The sequence below is a fragment of the Tiliqua scincoides genome, chromosome 8 (genome assembly GCF_035046505.1).
Source record: "Tiliqua scincoides isolate rTilSci1 chromosome 8, rTilSci1.hap2, whole genome shotgun sequence".
NCBI lineage: Eukaryota > Metazoa > Chordata > Lepidosauria > Squamata > Scincidae > Tiliqua > Tiliqua scincoides.
In genome coordinates, this window is record NC_089828.1 from 50,423,395 (window position 1) to 50,443,761 (window position 20,367).

A 20,367-nucleotide genomic window follows, 5' to 3' on the forward strand; every position below is an offset into this window, starting at 1 on the left:
ACAAATTCATGGTGTAGAAACATTCTGTCAACAGCTATTAGTCATGATGTTTAAAGAGGAACTCCATGTTCATACCTCTGAATATCAGCTGCTGAGCAGCTGTTGCCTCCATGACCTGCTGGCTTATAAGTTACCTGGAAGCATCAGATTGGACACTGTGGAAAGCTGGATGATGGTCTGATCCAGTAGGGCTCTTCAGATGCCTAGTTTAGTCCTTGGTGCTGAAGCTTGGCCTTGCCAAGTTCCTGGGTCTCTCTATCTCGTTTGCCCTCAGACTGCGCATCTGACACCCAGACACAAACCGAAAGGATACCCTTTCACCATAGAGATTTATTCAAGATCACATGCATTTTTTGGGACAGATATGAGGAATTCCACTAAACAACATGATAGCCCAATGAGAGTGATTTGCAGGTTGAGTTAGTCAAATAAAGTACATTTCTAAAATACATGGAGCCATCATAGATTGTTCTTCCCAAGAAAAAGGAGAAAAAAAAGAGAGGAAGAGAAAACAAAAGAAAATCTTTTGCTTGTAATACTCCTGGCATCAATTTAATATCTGGGAGGAACAAGGAGAACGGAGAAACGAGGTGTTTGTACACAACTGTCCCATTTGGAGCCAGCCCCCTTTTCTTCCCTCGGCTCACGTGTCCCTCCCTGCTCTTCAGGTTTTTTCTGTTTGTGTGTGCAAAGAATTGCATGCTGACGATCCCGGCTCCTGGGCCCTGTTCTCCAGCAACATGATGCAGGTTCCCAAAATGTGGGTAGCAGCTCTAATTGTTACAAAAAGGTTAGCACTGAATTCAGGTTCAGAGACCAGATCTCTTTGAACCAGGGAGGGGGGAGCAGGTTATGATTAAGAGAGCAAGAAGTTGTTTAAAATACTTCTTTCAAACAGCCATTTCCCTTTATTCAAAGAGGTGGGGGAAGCGAGAAAGCCATTGAGATTAATGAGGGAGACTTTCCTCGTTCATATTGCACGGTGCAGCACATTCGGCATTGTGTTCATACAGTTCTGGAAGGGTTGCAAGCAGACATGTCGTCAATATTCGTTAGGATAACGAGAACCATCCAGCACTGGAGCCAACCGCTGGGTTAAATGCACACCAAGCGTTCACGTGGAGCGTCGGACTGGTGGCAGGTCTGATCCTTTTTTTTCCTCCTGGGATGCTGGGATTTGTTTAAGGGAAGCCGGTAGGGAAGAGGCTCAGTGGTTGGCTCTCGTTTGTCGGAAGGGGTGATCGGTAACCGTCGAAGGTCCGTGGAATGCTTCCGCTGGTGGAGCCTGAGCTGTTACTGAGCGTCTCGATGCTTCCTTCTCGCTGAAGCTCTGCAGTGGGAAGAAAGAGGTACCACCTTGGTTAACATTCTGGATTGAGAAAACAAGGCGAGTCATTCAAAAACCACATGGATCCACAAGGGTGTGGAAGGGTATGGCTGGGATCGCATTCACCTGCTGTGATGACAGCAGGTACAAGGTGTGTGTGTTTTTGCATGGGAGTGAGTGATAGGTTTCCTCAATTCCAGAGGAGTAGCTTCAGCTCCTCGCTCCTCTCATGGCAAGTTCAGGAGCTGTGGGGATAGCCATACCAAACTTGGACTTTCCACAGTGGTCCATCTATGAAGCACAGGCAGAAGACACTACTCTGTTGTCTGCATTGGGGCAGATGACCGGTCCGCTAGTATTTATAGCAAGCCAGGCCAATCCAGGGGCTTTACACTGCCTGACAATCACAGGGAACTGAAGCTACATTCCCCTATTCCTTTCTCTGTCTAAAGAAAACTCCAAGGCCCAAGTTCACACAGGCTATGACAACTCACTAGGACAGGTTGCAGCTTCAGACTGTGAAATTCCTTCTTCAATCAAGTTCCAGAATCTTGGACTTCCCACCCTAATCTTTCTGGAAGCCCCAAATTCCTACCCTTTCACTGAGATCTGCTTTCAGAGGCTGGCCTTTCCAGATGTTATAGCGCTGTATAAGCTGAATAGCATACTGAATCAAAGACCTTCACATGTTCAGGGGAGACAGTCCAGATCTCAGAACTGCTAGTCTATAGGGACACGACTGAGACACGACCCAACAGAGACAGTAGCTTAATCCCACCCATGCCTGGTATCAGCAAAGCGTTCATGGGTCTGTTCTGCTCTTATGTTCCCTTACTGATAATTCTAGGAATGGCATCAGGAAGCCAAGATGTGGCGCAACAACAATTGCAGCTGTCCACAGCTGACTTTTGGTGATTTCATTTGGCACAGCCTGTGTTTACAAGTGTTCACCTCGTGTCAAAAGGTCTATAAGCAATTTTTAAATTAAAAAATGAAACAGGAGATTCTCAGAATTCTTAAGCTTGCACAAGATACCCAACGTCGTCACTCTTGCACATGTCACACACCTGCACAGAATACACACAACCCTAAATACAAGGATTTATGAATTGTGAATCAAAGTTATTCAGTTTAGGAAATCATTTTCATCATAATTCTTAGTAACAGTTTAATCAATTTAATTCATTTTCATAAAACTTAAAAAAAAAAAAAAACACAGAATAAGCATCCCAGAACCTGTTAGTCATCTCAGTACCACCCAGTGGTTTGTGGTGGCTGCTTTCCTTCTTAGGCCATGAACAGCTCGTAGCAACTGAGGGCCCAATCCTATTCAACTTTCCAGCAGTGGTACAGCTGCAATGCAGCCCCGATGTAAGGGAACAAATATTCCCCTATCTTGAGGAGGCCTCTGTGACTGCCACCCCACTACAGGATGCAGTGCATGCCCCATTGACATAGCTGCGCCAGTACTGGAACACTGGATAGGATTGGGCCCTGAGTTGGGAAACCAGCTTGCTATGAGCAGGACTGAGAAGCTGCATCTTGGGGGTCAAGTCACAGTGAGTCACGTACATGGGGACTTAAAATCTTTCCCACACATCCCAATGACAGTGAGTGTTGCACAGTAGCTGCAAAACCGAGCTGGAACTCAGGACTTCCCTAGTTTAAATTTCCGCTGCCCTGAACTCAAGAGAGGGCCTTAGACAAATTGCTCCATTTCTGCTCATTTCCCTTCCATCTGCAAAATGGAGATAACTTACCTCAAGCTATGGTGGTTGTAAGAATTATATCAAGATGATATGCATGAAGTAATCCAATCACTTAAAAAGCATTGCACAACTGCTATGTACAGTATTAACGAGACCAGCTCTTCAGTGGGCCTTGGGTGGACAGGACAGCAGCTCAGTATGAAAACTGATGAGATAAACATGTGTTTAACTCAAATTTAGGAGCTGCAGTATTGCAACTCTTATAATTTTTCTTTTGGGGGAAGCAACTTCTGATCTTCCAACCGGTGCTGTGGACAAGGTTGTCAACATTGGGAGGCCTGACCACTGTCTGTAGCAGAGGTTTGCTAACTTTGTCCTTTGAAGGAAGCCTTCCAACATGGACCTACCTGATGAGCAGCCCCATGAATCTGCCAAGGAAACTCTCAGTGCTGCAGAGGATTCTGGAGCATGTCCTAGGCTACGCAGTCACTTTGGGTACCAGCCAGGGACGTTGAACTTTGCTTTAATCCCTTAAGAATTCAAATTTACCCCTAGGGACACACCTGGTGTGTCGCTCTAGGTGCTGGGCGAGTTGTCTTATCCTCCATTACATCGAATCCCTGATAAGTTTCCAAAGGACTCCTGCATTTCCCATAATGCAGTTTAGGCAACCACTGGTCTGTGGGAAACCAGCTGAGCAACAAGCAGAGCTCAGTGCAATGAATTCATCTGCTATAGTAGAAATTGTAAGTTTCTTGCCAAAATTTTGAAAGAAACACGTCTTTCTTAAAAAAACAAAACCCAACTCTTCATTTTCCCTCCATGGCCCTTATTCTCCCATGAGTTAGGAAGTAAAAAACAGCAATTTAACTCTGAAAGGAGTGGCATAACCCACACTAATGCTGGACTTATCCTGTCTGATTTTTGTCCTTTTATCTTCCCCCACACACAGCTGGCTTTGGTTAAACATCTCACGTCTCTCCACGGGCAGCCGTCAGCAGGAAGGCGGAATGCAGGCGACGCTCGGCCCAAACATTGCTCTGGCTTCTGAACACCTTACGGGGCTACCCGTCTCATTTGTTTAAAAACAATTATTGATTTCCAAGCCAGGAGTACAGATCCATTTTGTACAGAAGAAGGGGAGGGGAAAAACAGGTGTCAATCTTCCTTGGATGTTGTTCATCCACATTATTATTTAACTTGCCCAAGAAGCCAGGAGTTCTCTAGGGTGAAAGAACCCTCAGGAGGAGGAATTCTGGCATGCAACTCGACAAGGCCACCTTAAGACTTCCCAATGCAGGAGGCGATGTGCCGAATGTCTCTCCCCTTGCCTGATGCTGTGCCAGCCACTGTCACTTCTCCTCCAGTCTATAGGAGGAGCTCCAAAAAGGAAGAGAAGAATGGAGGGAAAGAGGAGAGGACAATTCATCCACACTTCTTCTCTCTTCCTTCTTTAACACAGAGGGGGAGCGTTTGGAGGTTGGAGAACAGATGGAACCGGACACCCCTTGCCCACTTGCTGACGTACTTGTCTCAGTCAGCTTCATGGATGGGCCGGACCCTAAAACTGTACATTACCACTGTTCTTTCAATTGCCCCCCCCCTGCCATTTTTCAGCAGAATGGTGGTGACATGCAATTTCTGAAGAGTTGGTCGCAGCGGGTCAGACCTCCAAAGATCTGTTCAGTCATCCGAAGAACCCTGGGAATGGGTGACTCTGAGCTGCGATGTCTATTCACTCTGCCGCCTGATGGAACTGACTGGGAGGAGGTTGAGGACAGGCAAAAGGAAGGATTCCTTCACACATCATTTGCATGAAGAATTCAGACAAATATGGTGAGGGAGCGCACTATTGGAAGGCATTTATATAGGGTTAGACACAATTTGGTGATGGTCTATCAATGGAATTCTGGTGCAAAGAAGGGGTGCAAAGTACTAAGTTTTGCAGGGAGCCTCACCACAACATGCACATGGCCCCACTTCCTTCCCTTTGGAGCCATTCTGGGAGAAGGGAGCAAAATGGAAGCATTCATCTCCTTTTTACTCCCACTGCCCAGAATGGCTCCAAAGGGGAGGTGGAGGGCCAACCTCTTTCAACCCGTGTCCTCTCCTTGCACAATTCTTCAGACAACAAAGATTTTTCAGAAATATTTTTCGAACAGGTCAATCAAAACCAGGAGCTCTTAGTAACTATCACAGGACACCAAATGAAAACATGCAGGCAAGATAAAGAGCCACCAAGGGACAAGAAGTTCCTCCTTTCACTCTCAAGGTGACGAGAATCAGAAACTGCCCCATGAGTGCACCAAAACAAGCCAAGCAAAACCCACACCAGGTAGCCATTGAAGCGGTCGTCACAACCACCGTTTGGAAAGCAGCCGCTACACTTGATGGTGTGCCAGTTGAGTCCAGAAAAAGCATCAAATGGCATACTGGGAAAGCAGAAAGACAAGCTGACCAGGCAAGGCACAGATATAGCCTGAAAACAGCTGAAGGTAGAGAAGTGACCAAAATGTATATAAATATTTTCAGGATTCACCTGAGAAATTTCCCTCCATGAAAATTCTCAGATGCTTTGCAGGAAAAGAGAGCCTCCAAAGTCTTTTTTGAATTTTGCTCTAGCTGAAATCTGGCGATAACCTGGGCTTGAACCACACAAGCAGTCAAATGAGATGGAAATGAAATGGCAAAGCCCTGAGGTGGAAGAGTGGATTGTACCATTTCAGACTACTGGTAGGAAAAAAAAAATCAAATGCTACTCTGTATTAAAAAACAAAAAAACTTCATTTTGTAGAAAGCTAGCACAGAAGGCAAAGATTGTGCTAATTTTCTACTTGCAAGGTTTTTAAAAAAATGTGGGAGAACATTCAAAAATAGTATCCCTGTCTGTTTCTACCAATGCTGGGCAGTGCAGTCGTCACGAGGGACAGGTGCAATTACTGCAACTGTGAAAAGGTGGAAGTGTGGAGGTAAATGTATTTCTAACAGTCCATGTAGAGAAAACATTGGGGAGGGGGCTCTTCTTTAAGCAAGAGGAGATGCCAGTTCACCTGACCAGGCACTGGATCTTGATGCTGGGACCTTGTATACTTCACACATGCCATAATTTCAATCCCGCCTCAAACGCATCCCAAAATTGGCCCGCAAGAGCCCTTAGAACCCTCAGACCCAGAAAGATATGGGAGGAAAGAAGGACCAAAGAATCCACCCAATATAGTTCAGGGCATGAAAGCACTTGCCTGCGTCTGTCCCATCTCCTTTGAAACGGGGATGATGATACTTACTATGGTTGGATGAGCAGCCTTGGATCACGTGGATGAAAGATGGCTAGAGATGGGCGGGTTTGGGGTGGCGGTTTTTTTTTTTTAAATACAGGAATTACCTTCTCAACCCAACAGGTGGTCCTGCTAGCTTTGGGTTGAGGCGCTTGGGGGTGGCTGGGTTTGGAAGCGGTGCTGGCAGCAGCTGCTGGGCCTGTTCTGTGGACAAATAGAGGGCTGTGTTCATTTGGGAGAACAAAACCACAACAGAAAAAGAAAAAAAGAAAACAAATAAATGCGGCAAACATTGGAAAGTGGTTGGGTACAAGCTGAAAACTCAGCATGTTCTGAGACATGACGGGGTCTTCTTTACCACCTTTATATCTCACTCTTCTTCCAAGGAGGTCAGGGTACTGTACAGGGTTTCCCCCTCTTTTTATCCTGAGATTCAGCTGAGTGGTGATGGTTTTGGTGAGCTTCATGACTAAGTAAGAATTTGAATCTCTATCTTCTTCCAAGGCTGGATTTACATGTACAGGAGAATGATGTGGTTGAATGGACTGTACTGCTTCAGCCACAGTGGGAAGTACCACTTTTCAATGAACTCCCATGTTAAAAAAAAATAAAAAGCCCAAACTCCCTGCAACTTGAAAACTAGCTGCTCTGGTTTTTCATCTGCAGAACTTTTTACCATAGAAGAATATTTTTTAAAACATGAACTCCTCTTGCAGCCGGATGCAGTACAGTCCCTTCTACCACGGCATCTTTTGCATGCATACCTACTTGGACATATAGTCCAATGCTTTAATCCAAGAGCGGGCAGACTTCAGCATGGTGGGATCTACTTTTCTCCACTAGGGCCCCATCGTCCACCAACCAGGGTCAGGTACGGAATGCAACCAGACAAAACATGGGCCTACTGTATCCCATGAGCTGCGCACTGGAATAATCTGCATACACAAGTAAAAATCTACTTCTAAGCAGATACTCAGGATTCAAATACATGGAGCTGCCACAGATGCAGATGTAGAAACCAACCACGGTTTAGCTTTTCAAACAATGGTTTTGGCATAACACGTGAGTGCAGCCAGAATCTCAGAAAAGTATGGAGAGACTCAGATAGACTTTTTGCAACAGAGTGGCTTTTGCCAGGTGTCTAAATGCCAACACAGAATCCCCAACAGGGCAAGGTTCACCTGTGCTGTTAACAACAAGGTAGTGCTCCACTGAACTACAGCTGACCTAGGACTCCAAAGCAAGGCATCAGAGCAATTATGCCCAGGTTCATACAGGAAAAAGTGTCCTTCAGCTATCTTAGATCCACCCCATTTATCTGTTTGTTCTTATACTAGCTAGCTATCTTGTACTGGCTCCCAAAGCAGCTGACTATTGTCTACTGGACACATCTATTGCAGCACATCTTGTTCCCACTGTGGTCTTCATGTTTTCCTAAAAACGTTAATGAATGCCCATGTGATACTCGGTGTGCTGACATGGTCAAATCCATCCAACAGTTCTCAAAAAGCAAAGGACACTATTCTACCATTGTACCAGGGTCAAAAGGCATGAGTTCAACCATTGTGCCAACAAAATGCTTCAAAAATAGAGGAGCTGCACTGTGACTCAGTGGCTCGACAAAGCAAGGAATCTGAGGGGACAAGACAAGAGGTTCCAAAGATGTGAACCACTGAAGATGGTGTGCAAGAGTGGGAGGAAGAGGGTGATGAGAGTGCAGGGCAGTGATTTAATGCTTTTGTCTTGGGCTGGGAAGACAGTGACTGCCAACCCTGGGGTTGACTTGCCAGTGCAGCTGTAGTTCCCACTAAAACTGTTGGGTCCGGAACCTGTAAGTAGTTTAGAGGGCCCATGCAACATTTGGAATTGATCTTTTTTTTGTTTATTCTTATGTCAGGGGCCAGTTGGTGCCAAGGATAACTAGGGTTCCCAAATCTCAGGGTCTGATGTGGAATTTTCAGAGTTCCAGCTTGCTTCTCAAGGTCTACAGAGGAACATGTTAGATGTCAGGGTATGTATTTAAAAGTGAGGTGGGTGGCCTATCCATGAAGTTGGATCAAGCCTGGGAAAGGGATTGTGATTTGGTGGTCACGGCCACCGCCAAACTGGCCCCTTCCCTGACCCAATCCGTCCTCTTCCCCACCTCTATCACCTTCTCATTCTGCTCACTCCCCGCCCTGTTGCACCTCTATCACCTCCCTCCCGACCTCTGTGCAAGCTTATGGTGATGGCAGGTGTCCACTGTCTGTCATCACATGGACCTGGTCACTCCCCACTTGTGACAGGCCACACTTACTGGCGCTATTACATTTGTGACAGTTGTACAGCTATTTATGCTAATTTTGGTGACATAAATGGTCCTTAGGATTGGGCCTTTCTTCTCTAGGGGGTGAGTTGTAACTCAGCGCTACAGCCGCTGCTTGCATGCAGAAGGTGCCACCTTCAGTCCGTGATAGCATCTCATCTCCAGGTAGTGTTGGAAAGATGGCGGTCTGAAATCCTGAAAACCTGCTGCCAATCAGTGTTAACCCTTAGATGGACAGGGGCTCTAATTTGGTTTCTTATGATCCAGGCAAGAGGTTGCCAGTTCATGCCCAAGCTCTGTGACCCCACAGTGGGGACAGATCATACACGTTGCCTACCATATGTCTTCATCTGAGAAAGCTCAGCCAAATTAATTTCTTAACATGGGATCAAGTCTGAGCACGGCTGGTCTGTGGTTTGTTCCCCTTTGATTTTACGATCTTCCTGAACATGACGGAAAATGGAGCTGCGTCAGTCATCAGGCCAAGTCAGGTCGTTTGTCTGATCAAGACCAAAAGAAGAAGGGGGGAAAACGCCTTAGGGGCTGCCCAAGGATTATACGGAATTCTTGAAAGCGTGGAAGCCCTGCACGGCTTGCTAAACGTGAAACCGTTTTTGTACGGGACATTAATCCGGGGCCTGCTAGAAAATCTATATGGCCCTCTGTTGCCTGGAATGCTCATAAATCACTTTGCTTGCTGTCTCTGCCTGCAGCCGTCCTCGCCAAACAGTGGAATCTCCTCTCTGGTGCGTTTTTTCTCCTAATGGTTTTTCCTTCCTTTTGCTTTCCCTGGCAGGAGGGGCCCTTAAGGAAAAGCCTCACAATATCCTCCTTGGGAAGCGAAAGCAGAGGGGGGGAAAGGGAAAAGATCATTTGTTCCTCGCTCTCCCCAGCGCAGTGTGCACGAATTCTTGCAGAGATGCAGGTCGGGTGACATGATACAATGACAGTCGGGCTGACGTGTCAGGGGGAAAGGGGACCAGTAGCTCCAGATCCCAGAATTCTTCTTCATCATCTCAACCTGTCACGACACATTAGGCTCAAGCGCCCGGCTTGCGGAAGGACTGACCCCGGACTGAATGGGAGAGCGCTTGTGGAAAGAACTAATTGTAGCCGCGGTTTCACACGTCAGTCATTTTTCACAGCACTGAGCTTCTGGAGCTTGAGTAATGTTCCCTTTTCTTTGCAAATCCTTGTGCCAAATGATTCTGAGATAAACATGGATGGTGTTTTAAAACAGAGCAAGATCCTGGATGGTGGCAATGGGGGAAAGGGCCTGCCTACCCTCTCATTCCATTTATCTGCTACATTTACATATCACTTTCTGCCTGTAATGCAGTCAAGACGGCTTGCAATCCAAAATACAAGGGCTTGCAATCTAATAGACAGGACAGAAAAGAACAGGCAGGGAAGAGGAAAATGCAGCAAATGCACAAATAATTCTCCTTACACTTCCCAAATGTTATACAGTAACCAGCTGGAACAACCACTGCAAGAAACAGTGACTAATGGAGGGGGCCTTGCTGTCCAATGAAGCCTTGTGGGACTGCTGCTGATGGAAACAGTTTTGGAGGGGGGAGCCAAACGGCAGCTTGTTCTAGCCAGGCCAATAGAGGGGGCCTTGCTGGCTTACCTTTGCCACATCCAACCAACAGGTGGATGGCAGTCCTGATGGAGGCAGTCCTGGAAGGGGAGAAGTCAACTGGTCCTAAGCAGACCAATGGGATGGGCCTTAGTATCTCACCTCTCCCGCCGTTGCAGTCAGGTGGAATCTCTCTCTCTCTCACTCACTCTCTCATAAGAACATATAAGAACAGCCCCACTGGATCAGGCTATAGGCCCATCTAGTCCAGCTTCCTGTATCTCACAGCGGCCCATCAAATGCCCCAGGGAGCACACCAGATAACAAGAGACCTGCATCCTGGTGCCCTCCCTTGCATCTGGCCTTCTGACATAGCCCATTTCTAGAGTCAGGAGGTTGCACATACACATCATGGCTTGTAACTTGTGATGAATTTTTCCTCCAGCAATTTGTCCAATCTCCTTTTAAAGGCATCTAGGCAAGATGCCACATCCTGTGGCAAGGAGTTCCACAGACCAACTACACACTGAGTAAAGGAATATTTTCTTTTGTCTGTCCTAACTCTCCCAACACTCAATTTTAGTGAATGCACCCTGGTTCTCATTTGCATCCTATCCTTCTTTCCTCAGTGGTAGTGTGCCCATGTTTATCCTAACATTGCAAACCCATTTATTACCGACAAACCCATGTTCATCCTCACACCAAACCTGTGAGCATGTTAGGCTCCAATACTTGACCATTCATAAGGACTAGAAGCTTTATACCCAGCATCAAATTTTGTGTATGTTCTTTGTGGGCACAACCACAGGACTCCCTAAAGAAAGAGGCATGTTCTACACTAATTCTCATTAGAGTTTGAGGACCTAGAAAAATAAAAATCAGTTCACAGTTCACATTCCACCCAGAGATGATCAGTGCTCCATTAAGATAAACAAACCATGCGTGGAGAAAGAAGCTGTACAGTCCATCATAAAGGTTCAAATCACTTTCAGAAAGACCATACACGTGGTTTCAGTTGAAAACCGGTTCCCCTTTTTCTTCTGCAGGAATAGATTAAGTTTAGGGTTTTTAAAAACCTTTCCCCCCCCCCCCTCCCAAAAGAGCACAGACAACTTGGTCCGACAAAGCTTTGGTTCTCAGCTGCTGGAACCCCTCCAGGTTTGACTCGGCACAATTTCTGGAAGGTTAAAAGTACACCAGATAAAGAAGCGAGTGTTTGGAGAGACAATTCTGTCACAAGAGGCACAATAATCCCATAACATTTCTACTGCTGTATAATTTGGGGGACAGAGGGTTATTTCCTGATCTCCAGGAACAGTATTTTCTGGCACCTGCCCCTGGTAAGTCACTGCTCCTATTTTGTCTTCAGAAGAAAAATCTCTGCATGGGGACGAACGCATTTTAAGTACATGTGTATGTGGGAAATGTTTACAAACACATGTGAACAAACACCAGTGGTGTAGCTGGAGGGGGGTGGAGGACTCAGGCTGGCAGGGATCCTCGGCGAGGTGGGCAAGTGGCCCCTCCCTTCAGAGCTATTCCCAGCAGGGGGAGCAAAACGGAGCCGTATGGCCACCAACAAACACACAACGTCCGCCCACTGCCACCCGTGCATCCTACTCCCATAACTACCTATCCAGAGAGCACATTGTGTTGATTGTATTTGGGGCTGCAGCTGTTCTAGAACCAGATGCATTGCAAGATTAAACATTCTATTAAAATAGTATTATGTTGCTTGTCGGACCTAAACTGTTTTGGTTTGTTGACTGTACAGCAGAGGGAAACAAGATTTCAGCAATATGTAATGGAGTTTGTTGCTATGGAAACAGAGGTCTTGTACAAAAGGGCGTTCCTGAGCAATATTTTCAAAATGTTGGAGGTCATGCCATAGAGTTGCATCCAAGACCCCAGTGTAAGGTTGCCAGCTGATCAGAAAACAACAGCCTGGCCTGCTCCTGTTCTTTTACAGATGAACATATGAAACTGCTTTGGCTTTGTATTATGGCTTGGTATGATGTACCCTGACTGGCAGTGGCTCTCCAATATGTTGGACAGGAGTCTTTCCTAGCCTATCCTGGAGATACTGCCAGGAACTGAACCTGAGACATTCTGCATGCATGGCAGGAACACTACCTCTGAGCGATGGCACACCAAGTAACAGAATTCAGCTGGTGACACTTTTCATGGCATAGAGAGAAGCCCGGTCAGTCACTAATGCCACGGGTTCACCATCATGCAAATGAAAAGGTCATACAAAGTGAATCTTTGATGCCCCTGGCAAGACTTGATCACAGGTGTTCTCTTCTAACTGCTCAGACTAGACAGAGATCTCTTTACCACCATGGACCTAACTGTCCGGGGAAGAACACTGAACATGGAAAAACTGGCTTCCGTGCACATTGACTTCTTAAATCTGACTATTACCTCATGGTCTGGGCATCATTTTGCTGATATTCTGAACAAGGAATTTCAGACAAGCCTTAACCTCAAAACTTCCAAGCAATCTCTTTCATGTCTAAGACCCGATTCCTCCAGCCCCAATTTTTGAGCTTGTTTGGGTTATTGGGAACATTTCATTTTAACAATGCAAGGCTTCTACGGGGAGAGCAACAGATCTGCTGAAAACACTGACACCATCTGCCCAACATCTAGGACCAGTTTACCCAATCAGCAAAATCAGGGGGGTAAATTTCCTGCAAGACTGTATCCAGGCCCAGTGTCAGTGAATAGCATTCCAAAGGCAGCAGCCAGGGCACCAGCACCCTGGCAAGGCCCACCAGTCACCACCATCTACCTTTGGGCCCCTTCAGGGAAGACTGTGCCATTTTGATTCCCACAATGCCCCTTGTTGAATGATTGTTTGGGGTATTGTGGGCAACAAAATGCTGCCCCCTAGAAAAAACTGGCAGCTGCCAGTGGAGGTGCCATTTTACTCTCACCAAATAGCTTGGCGAGACATATAATGAGGATATTCTGGGAGAAACAAAATGGTGTCAAGCAGCTCTTAAGAACAGCTGGGACTGCTGCCACCACCAGCAACCCAAGGAAGCCATCTTGGGGTCTCAAGCTGCAGGGTGTGTCTGTCCTTTTTCCTTTTTAACAACATTTTTTGTTTGTTTGAGAAAAGTTTTCAAATTTTCTACCTAAACAAAGAGAACACAAAGATATCAGAATTTTCTATAGCAGGAAAGTTTCAGAAGGGAGCACTCAAGTGGAACTTATATTTGGAAATTAGACATAGTACATGAACAAAATGCATTATGCAGTAATTTGTGTGGACCGAAATGACTCGTATCTCACAGGAAAATACTTAAGCACTGTATTTTTGTTCAAAAACAGGATGCATGGGAGCTAATCTTCAACAGAATCATTTAAGTCGGACTTGATTTGCTAATTTATCCAATAGCAGCACTTTATATACTTGTTGACACTGCTGCTCTGTTGGAGAGGAACATGTTTCAATTGATGGGATAGTTCTAACAATACTGCCAATATATGTAAAAGCTCCTTGCCTGTGGGCTATTTCTCACTGATGGGCTAGTTTTCTGTATGGAGAGATTTTTTTCCCCAGTCCACAGTGGTGGAGTCCAGACAACAATTCAAGTGTTTCAGAGTCACCTTTTTCAAAAAGCACTGGCACGGCTTGCTAATTCCCTTATTCGACTGTGACCAAGTCTTGGCACGCCCCTGTCTTAAGACTACAAACTCCGATGTCATGGTGCAGTTTGTGCCTGTCTTTCCCTAGCACGTGTGGGCTGAAGTCTGGTTTGATGCAATGGTACTTTCAAGGGTTAACTAGCTGCTTTGGGGGTGCAATGTTCAGCAGGAAAATGACAAGGGTTTAAAATGCTTTAAAGGGTTTTCAATGTTTTAGCTCTGTGTCATAGTCCCAACCTGAGCTGTGTGCACTGTGCGGCTCCTACATGCTAGTGAAAGGAAGGCTCAAGCAAATGTATTGTAAAAACCAGGTCTAAGCATATATGAGAAAATTAAATGCTCTTCCCCTTTTTACCCTCTCACCACTCTCCTTCCTCTCGCCTGCCTTGTGTCTATTGCTAGAATGTGGAGCCCCTTGTACACTGGTGCCGTAATAATAATTAACAACAACAGGGACGCTGATGATAACTTATGCTACACAGTTCAAATACTGAGGAAAGGCCGTAGTCATTTGACGCTCTGCAGTCCATCAGAACCTTGCCAGGCAAACTGTTGAACCACACACCGTAACAAGACAACAGCTGAAAAATTGCCCCGTGTGAAGTTTCAAGGAGTTAATGAAAACCCAAGACATTCCTTTCTCCGCATCCCACATTCAAGCAATCAGATTCATTTCAAGCTGTCCAGGACTGCAGAACTAAATAATGTAAGTGACCAATAAAAAATCCCTTTGCAAACTAGACCTACTTCTCCCCTCCCCACACTGATTCCAGTCACAGAGAAGGCTGGGAAGGCATCCAAGGGTATTTCAAGCCCATGGAAATCCTTTTGGATGGAGTCTTTACTCAAGATCCAGCTCCACTGTTCTCCAACACATACTATCTTTGAAAAGTGACAGATTGATCTGCAAGGCAGAGCTAGATCTGGGATAGGGCAGGCTGGGATGGGGGGGGAACCAGGGCTCCATCAGCAGACCCCTGAATTGGTGAGGGGTAGAAATGTAAATAGAGAGAGACTCCAAGGAAAGAGACTTGGGGTGGATGCGGGAGTCCAGGAAGGAGTGGCAGGGCCAGGAGCACACAAATGACACCTCCCTTTGCCTAGCAGTACACCAGCTTCACTGCCCCCTCACTTGATGTTCCCTTGTATCTTGTTCTTTGATGGGGCTCTCAGAGGTGTCCTTTCCAGGGGATTCACTGGATCCATGCCTGTGGCTTCAGTAATGTTACAGCATCAGGAGCTCTCAGACCCAGGGGCACTCTACCCTCTCAACATGGCAGCATGTTGAGATCTGGCCCAGTCAGGAAGTACATCGAGCACACAGGGACAAAGTGCAGAAACACAGATGGAGCTCTTTTTCAGGCAGATTTGTTCCTACTCTTACATACTCTAAACCAGGGCAGTCCAACTTCTATAGGCTGGGGGCCGGGAGGGCTGCACAACCCTGGTATCCCCTCCAGACTGGGCAGATGTTAATCAGTGGTGACGTGATGACATCACCACTGGATTTTGATCCGCCAAAGTCATTTGGCAGGCTCAGTTGGCTGGAGGTGGAGACGGTAGTAGGTGTGGTGGGGTAACGCCCCAGGCGGTGGGTGTGCACTACTGCCCCACCCCCACTGATTTTTTTTGCTATAACTTTTGAAAGAATAGAGATATTTTAGTGTGCTTTGTTTCATTGCATTCTGCATGAAATTACACATGATATACTGTATTATTTGAAAATATTAAAATTTTCAAAATTTTGGCCAGTAGTGACATCACCCCCCTGTGCACATCATGGGGTGCAGCTTGCAGCCCCCGCACCCTTCTAGCGATGCCACTGGGCAGCCACCTCACATTGTGCATGGATAAGGCACACCTGTTTCTTGCCTCTGCTGCGGGTCCTCCTGCTCTCACTGTTTGAACATGAAGAGGGGATTGCAACAGAAGAGGAAATGTGGGGCATAGTGAAGGACTACAATGTCCAGTGAGGGGGCAGGAGTGGCAGTGGCTGACACACTGCTGGTTAACGGGGGCAACATTTGGTACACCAAGGTGTTGCACGCTGGGAGCATCATGTGATGCGCTGCCTCCAGAATTGGGAGATCTTGGGCTGGCCTGACCTGGTCTAAACAACTATTCAGACCATTGCACCAGGCTGGCTCCTAGCCTAGCCTCACACCCCTCTCAACTGCATCAGAGCAAGGTCTGTCAAACTTTCTCGGTGTAATAAGAATGAAGTTCGGTGTTAACTTCAAAAAGTGGGTCACAGGTATGAAAAGCAAACAGGATTTGCTGGATACAGAACCCAACTCTGGATGTCTTGCATTGAGCCCAGAGGCCTGCAAGTTGTCACCAAGCATTCCCTCAACCTGAGCTGCGCGGAGCCAACAGGAACTCCCAGCAAAGTGGTTAGAAAGCCATTATTTGTAATAACTGTTAAATGATGAGACACTGTTTACCCAGATCGTCAGATAAATTCTCACTTGCAGGAGGCCAGCCTGAGCGTCCGGAGAGTCATCTGGCTTTTATTTGCAACGCAAAATGTAATTAGCCTGGGTAACACAGCAGAAGAATTCAATAAAAGGGGACTTCGCTCTTAACAGGTCCAACAGTGACATTTTTTTCCATAAATGATAATGAAGAAAAAGTCTATTGTTTTGAAGGCTTCTACACATGGTCAAAGGGAAGGTCAAAGGCTTATTTTTGGAATTTTTAAACGTTATGTAACCCTTTTCGACTTGGAACTGAAAAAGCACAAAAACACAGCTCCATGGAACCCCAATAAAAACAGAATCTCAGTGAACCTGGGGAGAAATGAACAAAGGGGGTGGAAAAAATAAAAGCCTCACTTAGGTCCGGCCTGAACATGAGCCGACAGGAATCTCACCACAGTAGCCCAGGGCTGCCCACAGATGATACAACATGAACACGTTGTGTTAAGCGGCACCTTAGAAGGGGGTTGGTGGGTCTGATGAGGGCCACTGTCTGTCCACCACCCTCCTCCAGCTTGCTGCTGCTGAAGCCCCTCTGGTCACTGCTTCAATCCACCTCTTGTTTGCTGAGAGCAAGCAAGAACAGGACTGGGACAATGGCAACATCCTTCTCTCTCCAGTGGGGCTGGAGAGAGAAGGAGAAAAGAGGAGGTGCTGCAGTTGCCTCCATTGCCTCCTCTTCAGTCTCCCTGCCTATTTGGCTACAGTTGAATGGGCAGGGGGAGGCGGGGCAAGGAGATCCCACTCCTCCCCTCCCCTTCTGTGCCATCACCTTGCCTCCCCTCCGCACAGGTCTTCTTTCCAATGAACAGGAAGAGCGCAGCATGCTCTGCTACTCTTATTCATTTCCCTAAAACTGCATCAAGCCAGGGTGAGCAAAGAGACCAGAGACGGCAGGGAAGGGGAGGTAAGAGATGAGATGAGATGGTCCTTCCTCATCTCTCCCTGAGGCTGCAGCTGAGTGGGCAGAGAGGGCGAAGAGGAGGCAACAGCAGCACCTGGAGCACTTTTTTCTTCACTCTCCAGCTATCCTGAAAGGAAGGGGGCTCCCCCTTTCACCCCCTTCTTTGTTGGTGGGGGGTAGTGTAGCTTGCAGTGGTGGGAGATAGAGCTTGCACTCTGCCTCAAGCAGTCCTTGGGCTGGGCCTGCAAAAATTTACTATGGGTCCAAAGCCGGAAACCACAGATGTGCCATGAGGTGGGGAGGTGGCATTAGGAATCGACCAGGTTGGGCACTAGCTGAGGGCCCATGCCCAGCAGATGACTTACCTGGCCTTGCCAACCTCTGAGTACCAATGGTAATGATAATATCCAACGTGCCACCACACTTCCTGTTCCCCTCCTCTTTTTAAAGTCTAGGGCAGAGGTGTCAAACCTATTTCATACAGCTGGCCAAATATCATTCATGGCACCTGCTGAGGGCTGGAAGTGACACCATTAAGCAGGAAATGACATCATTAAGCAGATGTTTGCCAGAATCATGCACTCCGTTCTCATGTAGGATCTCATTAGTTGCAAATTGCAGAAGAGAAAATATGCAAAACTTGATAATTTTTAAAGATATGGCAGTGGCCAGTTATCACATTGGGAGAGCCTGATTATCACATGGGCTGCCCTTTCAGCCACGCCGCTTCTGCCGCAGCATCCCTTCACAGCTCAGCAGCCGAGAGGTGCTCTGAGAAATGATGTCACAGCAGAAGCGGGACTACTGAAAGGCGGCCCATGTGATAATAGGGCTACTCCAGCAATTCAGCAACATCTCCCCCTCTCTCCCCTCTAGGTTTGCACCTTCTCCCATAGCATTCCTTGCCTTCTGAGATTGTCCATCTTTCCCTTCCAGAGCTTTGGCAGAAGTGGTGCTGCTGAAAAGGTGACATATGGAGAATCCAATTATCACGTGGGCCAAATAAAGAGCATCTGCTGGGAGGGGGGGAATTAACAATTAGAGGCTGGTACCACTCTGAGACAAAGCCAGAAAGGTAAATTGAAAGCCAGCCTTCCCCAAATTCCAACAGACAAAACCCATTTTTTTCTTACTTAAAATTGGCAGCATGAAAGTTTTTCCAAGCACTGACTAAGGGATCAACAGGGTGGCCCTCATTCTCTGCAGGGGTTCCATTCCCAGAACCCCTGCGGGTACCAAAACCTGCAGATGTTGTAGTCCGTGGATTTTGGACCCCCCAAGCTGTCTGAACCTGACTGGAGATGTGCTCAGATCGGTTCTGGAGGCCCTTCTGAAGGAAGTCATGGTTTTTGGCCCTCTGAAACCCTCAGAAGTTGTGCCTTTAGGAAAACATGTTTTTTGGTCTTCTGGAGGCCTTAAAGGCCTTCTGAGGGTCGGGGAGGCCACACACAGAGGGCTACAAGTGACATAACCTGCAGGTTCAGAACCCACAGGTATTCAAATCTGTGGGTACCAAAACAGTTTTGAAACATGTTGGGAACAATTGAGGCAGCTGCCTCCTGTTTTTTGGGTGCCTATCCTTCAGCTGCTTTGGGGACCCTCTTTTTGCTCCACCCCTATTCTCATACCACAGAAAAAGCTGTTGTATACTGTATTTCATGAACTCTGCAAACGCCTGTCTGCCCCATTTTAAGGGTCAGAAGGATGTTCATTCTTTGGGTTAAAGATATACTCGAAAAACCTATGGTTATTATCCTGAGATGGGTTATCAGCAGTTCAGAGTAGATCTCAACAGCTCCAATGTGTGAAAGAGCAGACTGTATGCACTGCATAGCTCATTATGATGATGATGATGAAGATGAAAGCCCAATCCCATCCTTCTCCTCCCCTGCTGTTGTAGCTGCACCAAAACCAGGCATGCTGTATCCAGTGGGGGGGGGGGCAGATTGGGAGGCTTCAGAGGGGAAAGGAGACCTTAAGCCTCCTGCTCCACAATGGGTCTCCTCAGACTTGTGCCAGCAATTTTGTTGGTGCAAGCCAAGGAGACGAAAGGGGTAGGGAGGCTTGAAAAAGAGGGGATAGGATCTGGAACGCGCCATCACCAGTAGGTCCACCCCTCCCGTAGCTTCCCACCCCCATTCCACCCCTTCCGTGCTCCCACTGCTGTCTTACCTACTCCAGAGATGGTCAGAGAGTGCTGTTGCCTCCTGCAGCAGTGATGCTAAATTGGCCACCAACAGAGCCCCACTGCCATAAAGCCCTGTGCGTGCCAACTGAATCCTAGATGGGGTTGGGCCACTGAATTTCTATATCACCTTTCCTTCCAGGAGCTCAGGGCAGCACACATCATTCTGCTCCTCATTTTATCCTCACCACTAAGTGTGTGTGACTGGTGAGGCCACCCAGTGAAATACATGGCTGAAGAAAGATATGAAACCGTCTGGTCCAGCACTCTAACCACTGCACCACTCGGTCATGAGCCGTTAACATTCATGCATCTGGCTTGACATGCATGCATACTAGGGACAATCTTCATCAGCTCCCATCACGCCTCTGAATCGGAGATTTAGCTTCTAGAGACCATAGGGAGAGAGCGGAACCCAACAAGTTACAAAGCAAGCAACTCCCATTAACAAGCTTTAACAAAGCACCTCTAAAACACAAACAGGGTCAATTCTGGGACAGTAATTTAGCAGACTTCAGTTCCAGAACGTGGCGACAGTTCCAGTAAGCAGGGACAGATACAGTACATGAAGCCTGCATATGGCTCTGTAGTGACCCCCCTGTAGATGAGCCCCAATACCTCATCAATCCCAGAGTTCCAATTCTGCTAGGACTTGCTCTTCACCTCCCTGTAGTACTGGGCTGTCTATAGGCCCAGCGCTCACAGCTGGCAACATAAAGACGCCACCTTCCAATTTTATCTCTTTCATGCTTCCCAATCTCTTCCTTTTCTAGAAGTGGCACAGCAAATCTAGAAATGGGTTTCCACTTTGCTTTATCATTCTTATTGATTTTTTCCTCTGGCCGCCTCTGTCCTCCGGAAAGTGCATTTCTGTCCTCCGGGCGCCGGCCAGAAAAGGGTTAAGAAAATGTTTATCACGAGGCTGGCTTCAGAGTTGAAAGTAATG

At 46.9% G+C, this 20,367-nt stretch overlaps 1 protein-coding gene across 4 annotated transcripts in view; it reads right to left on the reverse strand.

Annotated features, from left to right (window-relative positions):
• Positions 1-315: 315 nt before the first annotated feature.
• The window catches only part of BCAS3 (BCAS3 microtubule associated cell migration factor), a 544,854-nt gene continuing 524,802 nt past the window's right edge, over positions 316-20,367 (reverse strand). For 2 of the 4 annotated variants that reach the window (XM_066634858.1, XM_066634857.1), the window contains one exon: positions 316-1,330. In XM_066634858.1, the coding sequence (XP_066490955.1) occupies positions 1,182-1,330 (149 nt within the window). In that variant the 3' untranslated portion in view covers positions 316-1,181. The remainder of the gene's footprint in view (positions 1,331-20,367) is intronic. The other 2 variants (XM_066634860.1, XM_066634859.1) reach the window with 2 other exon arrangements.